General features: G+C 50.1%; 2 protein-coding genes across 2 annotated transcripts in view; one reads left to right on the top strand and one right to left on the bottom strand.

Annotated features, from left to right (window-relative positions):
• Window positions 1-1174: 1174 nt before the first annotated feature.
• Window positions 1175-2481, bottom strand: LOC138762321 (proline-rich protein HaeIII subfamily 1-like). Its single transcript, XM_069936113.1, has 4 exons — window positions 2387-2481; window positions 2045-2166; window positions 1722-1993; window positions 1175-1309 (listed from the first exon to the last, which is right to left on the bottom strand). Exons 1-4 carry the CDS (start codon window positions 2479-2481, stop codon window positions 1175-1177), a joined length of 624 nt encoding a protein of 207 aa, XP_069792214.1.
• The window catches only part of eppk1 (epiplakin 1), a 30927-nt gene continuing 20143 nt past the window's right edge, over window positions 1795-12578 (top strand). Inside the window, exon 1 of the mRNA XM_069915153.1 lies at window positions 1795-1897. The gene's annotated coding sequence lies outside the window, so the exon portion shown is untranslated. The remainder of the gene's footprint in view (window positions 1898-12578) is intronic.

The raw sequence follows: 12578 nt of genomic DNA, 5'->3' as shown, positions 1-12578 counted from the left end.
ACTTCACAAAGAGTTCGCCAACTAGTAAACCCCTTCCTCGTGGACCCAAGGCTCCACTCTTATGAGTAACTACTCAAAGGGGGAGGTGCTAGGGAGTCCTAATCAGAGTGACCCACAGTCACCAGGAGTGGGTATTACCACGGGAGCCGACCACCAGGGCAGGTTACCTCACTCTTCTGCATCCATCAAGGCAGGTTACCGCACTAGTACGATGGCCACCATGTGATAATCCCACATGCCAATCCATGCTCTAAGCTCATCTTCCTTTCCTACATCACTCCTTGCACTGAACTAGATGCACCTGAGAGCATTTCCACCACATTCAACCCATCGACTCTAACGGTGCATGTAATTTTCACATCATCTTTTTCCTCCTCCTCTCCTCTATCTGCTCTATCACTCTGGTTCCCCTCCCCCTGCAAATCTAGTTTAAACCCACTGGCCCAGCACCAGCAAACCTTCCCGCAAGGATATCAGTCCCCTCCAGTTCAGATGTAAACCATCCCGTCGGAACACGTCCCACCTTCCCTGGGAGAGAGCCCGATGATCCAGAAACCTGAAGCCCTCCTTCCTGCACCGTCTTTAGCCATGTGTTAAGCTGCATTATCTCCTATTTCTAACCTCACTAGCACATGGCGTGGGCAGCAATCCTGAGATCACTACCCTGGAGGTCCTGTCCTTCAAACTAGCGCCTAACTCCCCAAACTCTCCTTGCAGGACCTCCTCACCCTTCCAACCTACGTCATTGGTCCCTACATTGATGACATCTGGCTGCCCCCCTCTCCTGAGAACGCTGTGAACTTGATCTGAGATATCTTGGATGCTGGCACCAGGGAGGCCATGTACCATCTGGGATACTCGATCTCTTCCACAGATCTTCTTATCTTTCCCACTAATGATGGAATTCCTTATCACTACAGCTCGCCTCCTCTCCTCCTTTCCCTTCTTAGCCACAGGACAAGACTCTGTGCCAGAGACCTGATCTCCGTGGCTTGGCCCTGGTAGGTCCCCCACCCCCAACAGTATCCAAAATGGCATTCATTTTATTGAGGGGAATAGCCACAGGACTGCCCTGAACTGCCTGCCTGTTCCGTTCAAGTGTCTCACCCACCCTGGTCCCACTTGTCTGCTTTTAGCCCCTATCCCTCTAAACCCACACTATCTGTGGTTCCGTTTAAATGTTCTTTACCAGGGTTAATAAAAGGGTGAGGAGTGCAGAGGGCATTGGGGAGAGGCCGTGGGGATAGGGTGAGGGGTTAGGATAGGTGAAGGAGAGGAGGATGGGAGACAGAAAGGAAATGCAGAGAGGCTTTGGGAAGATAAAGTTGGTGAAAGAGTTTGGGGGAGAGGAGTGAGATGTATGAGTGTATGTGTGAGTGAGTGTGTGGGAGTGGATGTAACTGAGTGTGTGTGAGTGTGCGAGCAGGTGAGTGGGAATGGGTGTGAGTGTGAGAGTGTGTGTGAGTGAGTGTGGGAGAGGGTCTGAGTGAGTGAGGGAGGGAGGGAGTGGGTGAGGGAGGGAGCGGGGGTGAGTGAGGGAGCGGGTGTGTGTGAGGGTGTGAGTGTGGGAGCGGACGTGTGTGAGTGAGTGAGGGAGCGGGAGTGAGTGAGGGAGCGGGTATGTGAGTGAGGGAGCGGGTGTGAGTGAGTGAGGGAGCGGGTGAGTGAGTGAGAGAGCGGGTGAGTGAGTGAGAGAGCGGGTGTGGCGGGCTGAGGGTCACCTTTCTACATTCCTGCCCGGGGTTTGGCCGCTGACTGCGCACCGCCCATTCGCGGAGACTCCCTGCTCCCGGCGGCGGGAAGGTTCCGTAGAAAAGGTGAGAGCGGGGCAGCGCCGACTCCTCGCTCCCCGGCTGGCAGCAGCCCCGCTCCGTCCGTGCGTTCGGATCCGGCCGTTGTAAGTCCGTGGCAGCCCGGCTGTTGCAGGAGGGGGTGGCTGCCCTGGCCGGGGGGAGGGGGTGGCTGCCCTGGCCGGGGGGAGGGGGTGGCTGCCCTGGCCGGGGGGAGGGGGTGGCTGCCCTGGCCGGGGGGAGGGGGTGGCTGCCCTGGCCGGGGGGAGGGGGTGGCTGCCCTGGCCGGGGGGAGGGGGTGGCTGCCCTGGCCGGGGGGAGGGAAGGGCACTGATCTTCGGGCGGGGGCAGCTGGAATAATGACTGGGAACTAAGGCTGGGACCGTGGTTGCAGAGGTGTCATCTCAGAACTCAGGGGAGGGGAGTGTGATGGGGAAGGGGAGAAAAGTGGGATGGGGGCGGGAGGAGCACAGGGCTTCAGGCAAAGGGACATCGCAGGAGAGGTGAGAATTGATCGTGGAGGGACCAGGTGGCTCTGTGAATGGAGAGCTGGGGAAAAGAGACGGGGGGAGTGGACAGAAACTGGAGAACTTGACGTTTGGAAGAAGGCAATTTTGGATTGGGTACTGGGTAATGAACCGGAATTGGTGAGGGGGCTGTGGGCGAGGGGAGCCCAGGACGCAGTGGTCATAATGTGGTCATAATGTGGTCGAATTCACCCTGCAGCTTGAGAGGGAGAAAGTAAAGTGCAAGGTGTCCGTTTCCCCGTGGAATAAAGGGGACGCCAGAGGCAGGAGGGAGGGACTGGTCAAGGTTCATTTGAAAGGCTCATGAGCAGGGAAGACGGCAGAGCCACAATGGCTGGAGTTTCTGTGAGAAATAAGGAAGGTGCCGGACGGGTGTGTTCCAAAAATGAAGAGAATGGGAAAATGACACACTGTGGCTGAGGTCTGGGACACTGAAAAGCACACGGAAGGCAACGGAGAAAAAGATGAACTTCTTAAAGTAGATGAAGAGTACAAAAGAGGCGAGAGTAGAGATAGGACGGACAGAATCTGAAGCTGGAGAGATTATAATGGGGGACAAGAAGACGGCAGAGGAACGAAGTGAGTATTTTGCACCAGTCTTCACTGTGGAGGACACGAGCAGTGAGCTGGACTTTCAAGGAAGAGAGGTGCTCGGGAAGTTGAAAGGTCCAAATGGAAAGCACCCTTGGGCTCTGAAAGAGGCAGCGATGGAGAATATGGAGACATTGGGAATGACCGTCCCAGGAGTCTGTAGATTCTGGCCAGGACTGGGAAATTACAAAGGTCACTCCCCTATTTAAAAAGGGGACGGAGGCAGCAGAACGGAAACTGTTCGTGTAACATCGGTGGTTGGAGTCGATTGTCAAGGATGAGGTGACTGAGAACCTGGGGGAGGGAGTCTGAGAAGAGAGGTCGAGTCATCATGGTTTCCCTCAGGGAAAATCTTGCTGGATAAACCTACAGCGATGATTTGGGGAAACCACAGGGAGGCTGGACAAAGGAGAGGCAGTCGATGGTGTGTATTTGGACTGAACCTTGTGTGCAAGGTCGAGGCTCATTGAAGCCTGTGTAGAGGAGCAGTTGTCGTTTGCACTTGCTTGTTCGCACTGCAGCGCCTCACCGTTCCATCAAGTAGGAGAAACTCAGCAGGTCAATTTCATACAGCAAAGATGAAGATACCTAAGCAACGTTTCAGGCTGGAGCCCTTCACCAAGGTACGAGCAAACTGGTTTGACTCACATGTTGCTGGAGGGTTCAAGCCCGAAACCTGAGTGATGAATCTTCGCTCTATAAAGGACACTGTTTGTCCTGAGTTTCTCCAGGGTTGTGTTTTTATTTCCACCGCGGAGTCTGCATAAGTTGGCGTTTTCCTGCTTCTATTTGCCAACGCCTCTCGTGAGTTGATTCTGCACACAGTTGTGTGATCGTCGATGCCTTGTAATAGTCAATCCCCTATTTCTGGCCCCTGCCGCCCACCCACCCGAGCTCCCGACCCCCTAGCCTCGTCCCAACTCCCCACCCATCTGAGCTCCTGAGGCCTTGAACAATGCAGGAACTTACTGTGGTCAAGAATCCTTCTTGTGTCCAGTGGCGGATTAACCATGAGACTGCAGGCTTAAGCCCAGAAGGGAGAGGGGGCCCGGCTGGATTCTACAATTCTTTCAACCCCCTTGGTGTTTATCGACCCTTTTTCAGCCCCAAGGCATAGTCCCATTAACCTCCAGGGGTTGCAACTCGGATCTATTCTGCCTCTCACTGATCCTGAGTTCATCCAACTCCTACTCCAATCCCTTAACTGGTTAAGTGAGGTGCTGCAATTGGATGCACTTAGGGGCATTTAAAAGCCTCTTGCAAAGGCACATGAATGGATGAAAAATAGGCTGGTTACATGCGTGAGGGTTTGAGGTAGAGGAAAATTAGATTGTGCTGGAGATTTCCATAGGTCAGTACAACATTCTGGGCTGAAGGGCCTCTATAGGGCTATAATATTCCATCTTATTTTATTGAGAAAGTGTCAGGTTCTGTGGGTTCAAAGAGAGATGACTGCACACAAGGTTTGGCAATCAAATGGAACTTGATTAATAATTATTAAGGGAGTGAGGGAACCGATTGTAACAGAAAAAACATGGGAGAACGTTAGTCAGTACACAAGTATTAATTCACACAGATAATGCAGTCTTTCGCACACATAACCAAGGGTTAGACACACCCTCCTGGACCCCTGAATAAGGGGAGGTGGATCTGGTACCCCTGTATCAACAGGGGTACACGCATGCTCTCAGACCCCTGATGGTTGAACTACTGCCAGAATTGATCTATAGCAATACCACGGCTTCACTTCAGTGCAGTGTCCACCTGACCCACAGCCCTTCCAAGAGATAGCTGCAGCAGTGACCTAGCATGGAGCGGTGTCTGGGGCTAGCACCACAAGGTAGAGAGAGAGAGAGTGTCCTCTGTGCTGGTGCTAAATACAGGGCTCCAGCCAATAAGGATGCTGAGTGATTTGAACCAGACAATGGCAAGGTGTGCACTGACTAGTGGTCTGAGCCCAATCTGAACTGGGATTTGACATGCAAACTGTAACTTTGTCTCGAACTTTGCAACTTGGATCAGAGTAAAACCACGTTCTAACAAGCGGTGGGACTTCTGAATGAGTTTCTGGCGGAGAGGCAGCAGGAATAGGCAGGGAGTCTCCCCCACACACACTTGCTCTAACATGTCCAAGGACATCTGGTTGTGTTAAAGTTACTGTACCCACCAGAACAAACCTCAGGACCACAACCTTGTTAAAAGCAACACTTTATTTGTTTTGTAAAACTTGAGAACTCAGTTAATTCGGGGTTTGCTGATTCTGAGCACCTGGTCATGTAGTGAGTGAGTCTGACTGTCAGAATCCTGTTTGTGTACAGTTGAGTTATGACTTCCCTGTCTTTGATCTCAGTCAGGAACAAGCTGGTTCATGTCTTTATGTGGCCACCTGCAAATTGGAGGAACAACACCCCATCTTCTGTCTGGGCCCCCTCCAACATCACACAGTCATGATTAATTCTCACCCCTCCCCTTATCATATCCAAATAACTCATTTGATAGGTCTAGACTCCTCTTCCCCACCCCCCTGTGGCTCTGTCACTATCCTGAGATTTCCTAGGTTTTTTTTGCTTATTCCTTGAAGAAGGGCAGGCCTGAAATGCCAGTTTTATATCTTTTGGCATTTTTACACAGAAACTTCAGAATTATTCTGAAAAGAAAATTAGCACACTTCCCTCTGGTGTGTCCCAACGTGGCCGTTTCCCAGGGGCACTTTTAGGGCATTTTTACGCAACCTTCCTGTGTTGTGGAGTTTGACGGAGGGGGGGGGACGTCGTATTCATTAGGCCTGTTTGGAATAGTTGCAGTCAATTTACACTGCAGCTGCTCGGTAAAACTGTAGGGGTATGAGTGGAGAAATCACAGGATGGAATTCACATTGAAGATTCCGTCTGGACATTTTTACACTGCCTCTGGAGCAGAAATGTTCCTGAGATTTTCTGCTGTTCAGCAACTGTGCAAAAGTGCCGAAGGTCTCCTGTGGACTGAGTTCCTCCAGCATTTTGGTGTGTTTATTACAATCTGCAGACTCTTGTGTTTCATTCCCCTTCTTATCCCCTCCCCACAACTTTGACATCAAAATTCTGATAGTTTTGCTTTGATGCAGCATTTACCTGAGAGAGAGCAGATGTAGGCAGCCTCCAAGAACGCGGCGCGGGCTACACACTCTACTGGTCTGGCAAGCCTTCGGATGAACGACGCCTATCTGGTGTAGGCTTCATGGTCAAGAGCTTCATTGCCTCCAAACTCGAAAACCTTCCGACAGGCCTCTCGGACCGGATCATGTCCATGCGACTCCCCCTTCAAAACAAGCGTCGCATCACCCTCATCAGTGTCTATGCTCCAACCCTCCAGGCGGAACCAGCAGAAAAGAACAAGTTCTACACCGACCTGCGCAACCTCATCCAACGTACCCCTACAGCCAACAAGGTTGTCATCCTGGGCGACTTCAACACCCATGTCGGCAAAGACTCAGAAACCTGGCCAGGAATCCTGGGCAAGCATGGCGTCGGCAAGTGCACACACCAAGACACAAGAGAAACTTGTCCGTGAACTACTCTTTGCAGACGATGCCGCTTTAGTTGCCCATTCAGAGCCAGCTCTTCAGCGCTTGACGTCCTGCTTTGCGGAAACTGCCAAAATGTTTGGCCTGGAAGTCAGCCTCCATCAGCCAGCTCCCCACCATGACTACCAGCCCCCCCACATCTCCATCGGGCACACAAAACTCAAAACAGTCAACCAGTTTACCTAACTCGGCTGCACCATTTCATCAGATGCAAGGACCGACAATGAGATAGACAACAGACTCGCCAAGGCAAATAGCGCCTTTGGCAGACTACACAAAAGAGTCTGGAAAAACAACCAACTGAAAAACCTCACAAAGATAAGCGTATACAGAGCCGTTGTCATACCCACACTCCTGTTCAGCTCCGAATCATGGGTCCTCTACCGGCATCACCTACGGCTCCTAGAACGCTTCCACCAGCGTTGTCTCCGCTCCATCCTCAACATCCATTGGAGCGCTTTCATCCCTAACGTCGAAGTACTCGAGATGGCAGAGGTCGACAGCATCGAGTCCACGCTGCTGAAGATCCAGCTGCGCTGGGTGGGTCACGTCTCCAGAATGGAGGACCATCGCCTTCCCAAGATCGTGTTATATGGCGAGCTCTCCACTGGCCACCGTGACAGAGGTGCACCAAAGAAAAGGTACAAGGACTGCCTAAAGAAATCTCTTGGTGCCTGCCACATTGACCACCGCCAGTGGGCTGATATCGCCTCAAACCGTGCATCTTGGCGCCTCACAGTTTGGCGGGCAGCAACCTCCTTTGAAGAAGACCGCAGAGCCCACCTCACTGACAAAAGGCAAAGGAGGAAAAACCCAACACCCAACCCCAACCCACCAATGTTCCCCTGCAGCCGCTGCAACCGTGTCTGCCTGTCCCGCATCGGACTTGTCAGCCACAAACGAGCCTGCAGCTGACGTGGACTTTTACCCCCTCCATAAATCTTCGTCCGCGAAGCCAAGCCAAAGAAGAAGAAATAGTGATCCCTATTACTGTGAATGACCCCTTTCACTGACCTAAGTTAGGGAGCTATCATCTGGACATTAGTCACACCGTTTCATTCAAGCCCCAGAAGTGACAAACTGAGAGTGACGCATTACTCTAAACGTTTAGCTTGTACTTTGGATCCCTACAACATTACAGCACAGAAACAGACACTTCAGCCCTTCTAATCTGTGCCAAACCATTTCTCTGCCTAGTTCCACTGACCTCCACCCAATCCACAGCCCTTTATACCAGTCCCATCCATGTACCTGTCCAAGTTCTCTTAAAACTGAGCCTGTATTCATTACCTCAGCCTGCAGGTCATTCCACACCCCCAACAGCGAGTTACCTAATCTGAGGAACTCAAGGCCAGCAGGTTAATTAATATTTGCTGGAAGCACACATCATGGGGCCTCTCACCTTTCTTACAGTGCCCACGGCCCTCTCTGAATCCTTTCACAAAGCAGCAAGGCGCACGTGAACATGAGTTAAAGTTGATCAATCTACATTAGTCTACACGAGGCAGACCCTTATTAACACAGCTGCTCACCCTCCCCTTTCAGGATCTTGTGTGCCTGACCCCAGCAGCCATCCTGATGTGTTCCTTGAATTCACAGGTGCACCTGCTCGCTCCTCTGTCAAATCCCTTCTCACTACTGCTCTCCTTTCCTCTGTCTCTCCCTTCTGAGCCACAGGGCCGGGCTCGGTGCCAGAGATGCGGTCACTGCAGCTTGTCACTTGATCCATCCAAGTGTATCCAAATCTCCCTCTGAACCTTTTCCCTATGTCTGTGAAGGTTTCCCGGGGGCTCCAACTTCCTCCCTTTCAAACGTACTGGGAGTATAGGAAAATTGGGTGTAATTGGGTGGCACGGGCTTATGGGCCGAAAGGGCCTGTTACCGTGCTGTATGTCTAAAATTCAAAATATTAAACATTTGGAGCAGTCACCTTATTGTTGATCCTAGTCACCTCTGTCCTTCTGCCAACACCGCTCCCAGTCCACACCCAAGGAACAGTACCCACAGTCGACCATTCCTGCTCCCAGTCCACACCCAAGGAACAGTACCCAGAGTCGACCATTCCTGCTCCCAGTCCTCACCCAAGGAACAGTACCCACAGTCGACCATTCCTGCTCCCAGTCCTCACCCAAGGAACTGTACCCACAGTTGACCGTTCCTCCCCCCCAATTCTCAACTTGGGAACAGTACCCACAGTCGACCGTTCCTGCCCCCAGTCTTCACCCATGGAACAGTACCCACAGTCGACCATTCCTGCTCCCAGTCCTCACCCATGGAACAGTACCCACAGTCGACCATTCCTGCTCCCAGTCCTCACCCAGGGAACAGTACCCACAGTCGACCATTCCTGCCCCCAGTCCTCACCCAGGGAACAGTACCCACAGTTGACCGTTCTTGCCCCCAGTCCTCACCCAGGGAATGGTATCCACAGTTGACTGTTCCCTGCTTTATTTCTGCAGTCCTTGTTAAATGAAAGGACATTGCCCACCCTCAGGCATTAGTGCCATTCACACTCTCAGGGGTAGCGAGGAATCAGGGGGAAGAAATTGGGGGGGGGGAGGAATCAATCCAACTCTTGGGGGGAAACCAGCCTCATCCTCTGGCACCGTTGTCTCTCCCTTTTCTCGGGACGGGGGTGGGGGTAGAAGGAGGGGGATCCGGGGGGAATGCAAGCCCCACTTTCTGGGTTGGCCCCGCCCTTGAGGTTGGGGAGGGGTCTGCCCTGTGCCAGTCGTTTTGATGGCGTTAAGCGCAAGTCACGGTTAAAGGTAAATACCCCCCTCCACTGTGCCTAAATGGAGACTTGGTTTGTAGGGGTTCTCTCTCGAAGCATCAACATTACCGGAATATTCTTGCATCACTGAGTTAGAATTGGCTGTGGGCCGACTGGTTTTTGTTTGTCCTGGATGACATGCCCAACTTTTCTTGAGGCCATGTGCCACAATACAGATAACTGGGGCAACAGGTAGGGGAAACGTGTTAACACTAAGTGGCTCACAGCTCATGTTACACAGTGCACTGGGTTGAGAATAAATTGGATAGATACAGGGATGGGAGAGGCCTGGAGGGTTACAGAATGGGAGCAGGTCAATGGCACTAGGGAGATGATGGTGAGCATAGACCAGATGGGCCAAAAATGGCCTGTTTTTTGTGCTGTAGCGTTCTATGGATCTACGTTGTGGAGGCTCTGAATCGTTCCTAAAGCATTGCAGAGTAGTTCAGTATCGGTCATTATGTATTGGATAACAAGATTTAGGAGGTGCCCGTAACAGTAGATATGGCCCACCCAGTCGTACACCTATGATGGTCGGTAACTTAAGAGTGTGGATGAATGGAAGGATCTTGGGGTCCAAATTGCACAGGTTGATAGAATAGTTAAGAAAGCCTATGGGATGTTGGAGTTAATTAATAGGGGGGTTGAGTTCAGCAGCAGAGGTCATGTTGCAACTCGACAAATCCCTGGTGAGACCCCACTTAGACAGGAAGGATGTGGAAGCTGTGGAGAGGGTGCAGAGGAGATTTACCAGGATGTTGCCTTGACTGGAAAATAATTCTTGAGGCACGGTTAGCAGAGATGGGACTTTTCTCTTTGGAACATAGAAGGATGAGAGGAGATTTGATCGAGGTCTACAAGATTATGAGAGGCATCGATAGGGTGGACAGTCAGCACCTGTTTCCCAGGGCAGGATCAGCAAACACTAGAGGACGTGTACAAAGTGAAGGAAGGTAAGTTTAGGGGAAAGTTTTTTTTTACACAGAGAGCTGTGGGGGCCTGGAATGCCTTGCCAGGGATGGTGGTTGATATGCTATAAGCAAGAACCAGACTTGTATCATACTATAGGCTTTTATTAACTAAAGAAGCCACCTCAACTGACCAGTGGGATAAGTTGAACCATCTGTTATACCAGTAGGGTGGAGCCAATCTACAGTCATAACCAATAGCAGGCAGTCAGCAGAATACATTACATCACTACAGTGGTGGCGGCTGAAACATTGGGGGCATTTTAAGAGACTCTAAGACAGGCACATAGATGTAAGAAAAATCGAGGGTTAAAAGTACGGAGGGTTTAGTACTTTGTTTAAAGGAATATATGGTTCGGCACAGTATCAAGGGCCCAAGAGCCTGTACTGTGCTGTAGAGTTTGATGTTCCAAGTCCTTCTGTCCTTCCACACTGTTAAGAATCCTACCGTTAACCTTGTTCTCAGCCTTCAATTTGACCATTGAAAATGCATCATCTCAGACTGATGGACTGAACTCCATTTGCCACTCTCTGTCCAACTCTGCTTCCTGTTGATAACCTGCTGTAACCTACATCAACCTTCAGCGCTGTCCACAACACCTCCAAACTTGGAGTCAACTGTAAACTTACTGACCCATCTATAAACTTACTGACCCCATCTGTAAACTTACTGACCCATCTTTCCACTTAATTGTCAAGAAGTGAAGAAGTTTGAATGCTGAGGAGTTTCACCAGAGTGAGGCCTGGAATAGAATAGTTATATTGGATAGGCTGGGTTTGTTCCCACTGGGACACGGGCCGAGAGGTGACCTTATTGCAACATAAATAGAGGGTGATAGGTATATGAGGCAGGTGATTGTGGAGTAATTTAGTCAGTAAACACAACATTATGGGCAGAATGGCCTGGACTGTCATCTTCTCTGTTTCATGTGCAGCAGTATATCTTCCTCCTGGACAGGAGTGAAAACACACCAAAATGCTCAAGGAACACAGCTGGACTTTGAGCCTCTACATATCGCTGATGTTTTGGGCCTGAGCCCTTCTTCAAGGAATAAGCAGAATGAGCTCAGAACATCTCAGATTTCGCAGTACTGGCCGGGGGAGGAAGCCAGACCAACAAAATATGTCAATTGGCTATGATCAGGGGAGCGTTGAGAATTGATCATGTCGGAGGAGTCACGAGATGGAGTAGTGGCCGGACGGTGAACTCCAGCCCTCTCCAGAAAAGTCGGGAAAAACAAGAGAAAACACAAAGGCACAGAAATAAAAGTTACAGAAAAGTGAGTATAAAGGTGGAAAGAAGATGGCGACAAAAAAAGAAAAATCGAAAGCAACGGTAAGAAGAGAGGAAGAGAAGACAAAGGAGGAAAAAGGTGAAGGCCTTACCTGTCCGAAGAGGCCCGCTGCGGAGAGAGAAACCCGCTCCCTCAGGTCGGTAAATAATGGACTACAAAAATGGCTCGCAGAGCCGAACAAAAGTGCGCAACCGCGCATGCGCGAAGTTTCGCGCATGCGCGATGCGAATGAAAAAAAACACACCGACGGGAGGGGGGACCAGCTGGGGAGTCGATCTCCACAGCCGGCAACGACAGCTGCAGAACACCTGCAGCAAGAAGAGACCACAGAAGACAATAGAAACAAGATAGAAGAGGAGGAAAGGGCAACAAAGAAACAACAGATGGCCAACCCAGAGGAAGAAGAAGAGGAAGAGTATGGTGAAATAGAAGAAGAAAAGAGAGGCAAGGTAAAGGATATACTTGCTCTTATTAGAGGATACATGGAATCATTTAGAGAATGGCAAACACAGGAATTTAAGGATTTAAGAAAAAGAATAAACAACACAGAAGAGAAAATAAATAAAATGGAGATGACCTTAACAGAAATGGGAAAGAAAATGGACAAGATGGAAGAGCGGGCAGTAGCAGCAGAAATGGAGGTAGAAGACTTAAAAAAGAAATTGGAGGAATCTAATAAAAAAACTAAAGAGACACAAGAACTACTAGCTCAAAAAATAGATACAATGGAAAACCATAACAGAAGAAATAACATAAAGATAGTGGGCCTTAAGGAAGATGAAGAAGGCAAGAATATGAGGGAGTTTATAAAAGAGTGGATCCCTAAGACCCTAGGATGTCCAGAACTACAGCATGAAATGGAAATAGAAAGGGCACATAGAGTATTGGCCTCTAAACCACAACCACAACAAAAACCAAGATCTATTGTAGTAAAATTCCTAAGATATACTACAAGAGAAAAGGTACTGGAGAAGACAATGGAAAAAGTAAGAGAGGGCAACAAACCACTGGAGTATAAAGGGCAAAAAATCTTCATTTATCCAGATATAAGTTTTGAACTCCTAAAGAAGAG

This window comes from Narcine bancroftii, chromosome 1 (genome assembly GCF_036971445.1).
Source record: "Narcine bancroftii isolate sNarBan1 chromosome 1, sNarBan1.hap1, whole genome shotgun sequence".
Taxonomy (NCBI): domain Eukaryota; kingdom Metazoa; phylum Chordata; class Chondrichthyes; order Torpediniformes; family Narcinidae; genus Narcine; species Narcine bancroftii.
This window is presented reverse-complemented; position numbering and strand designations above follow the sequence as displayed.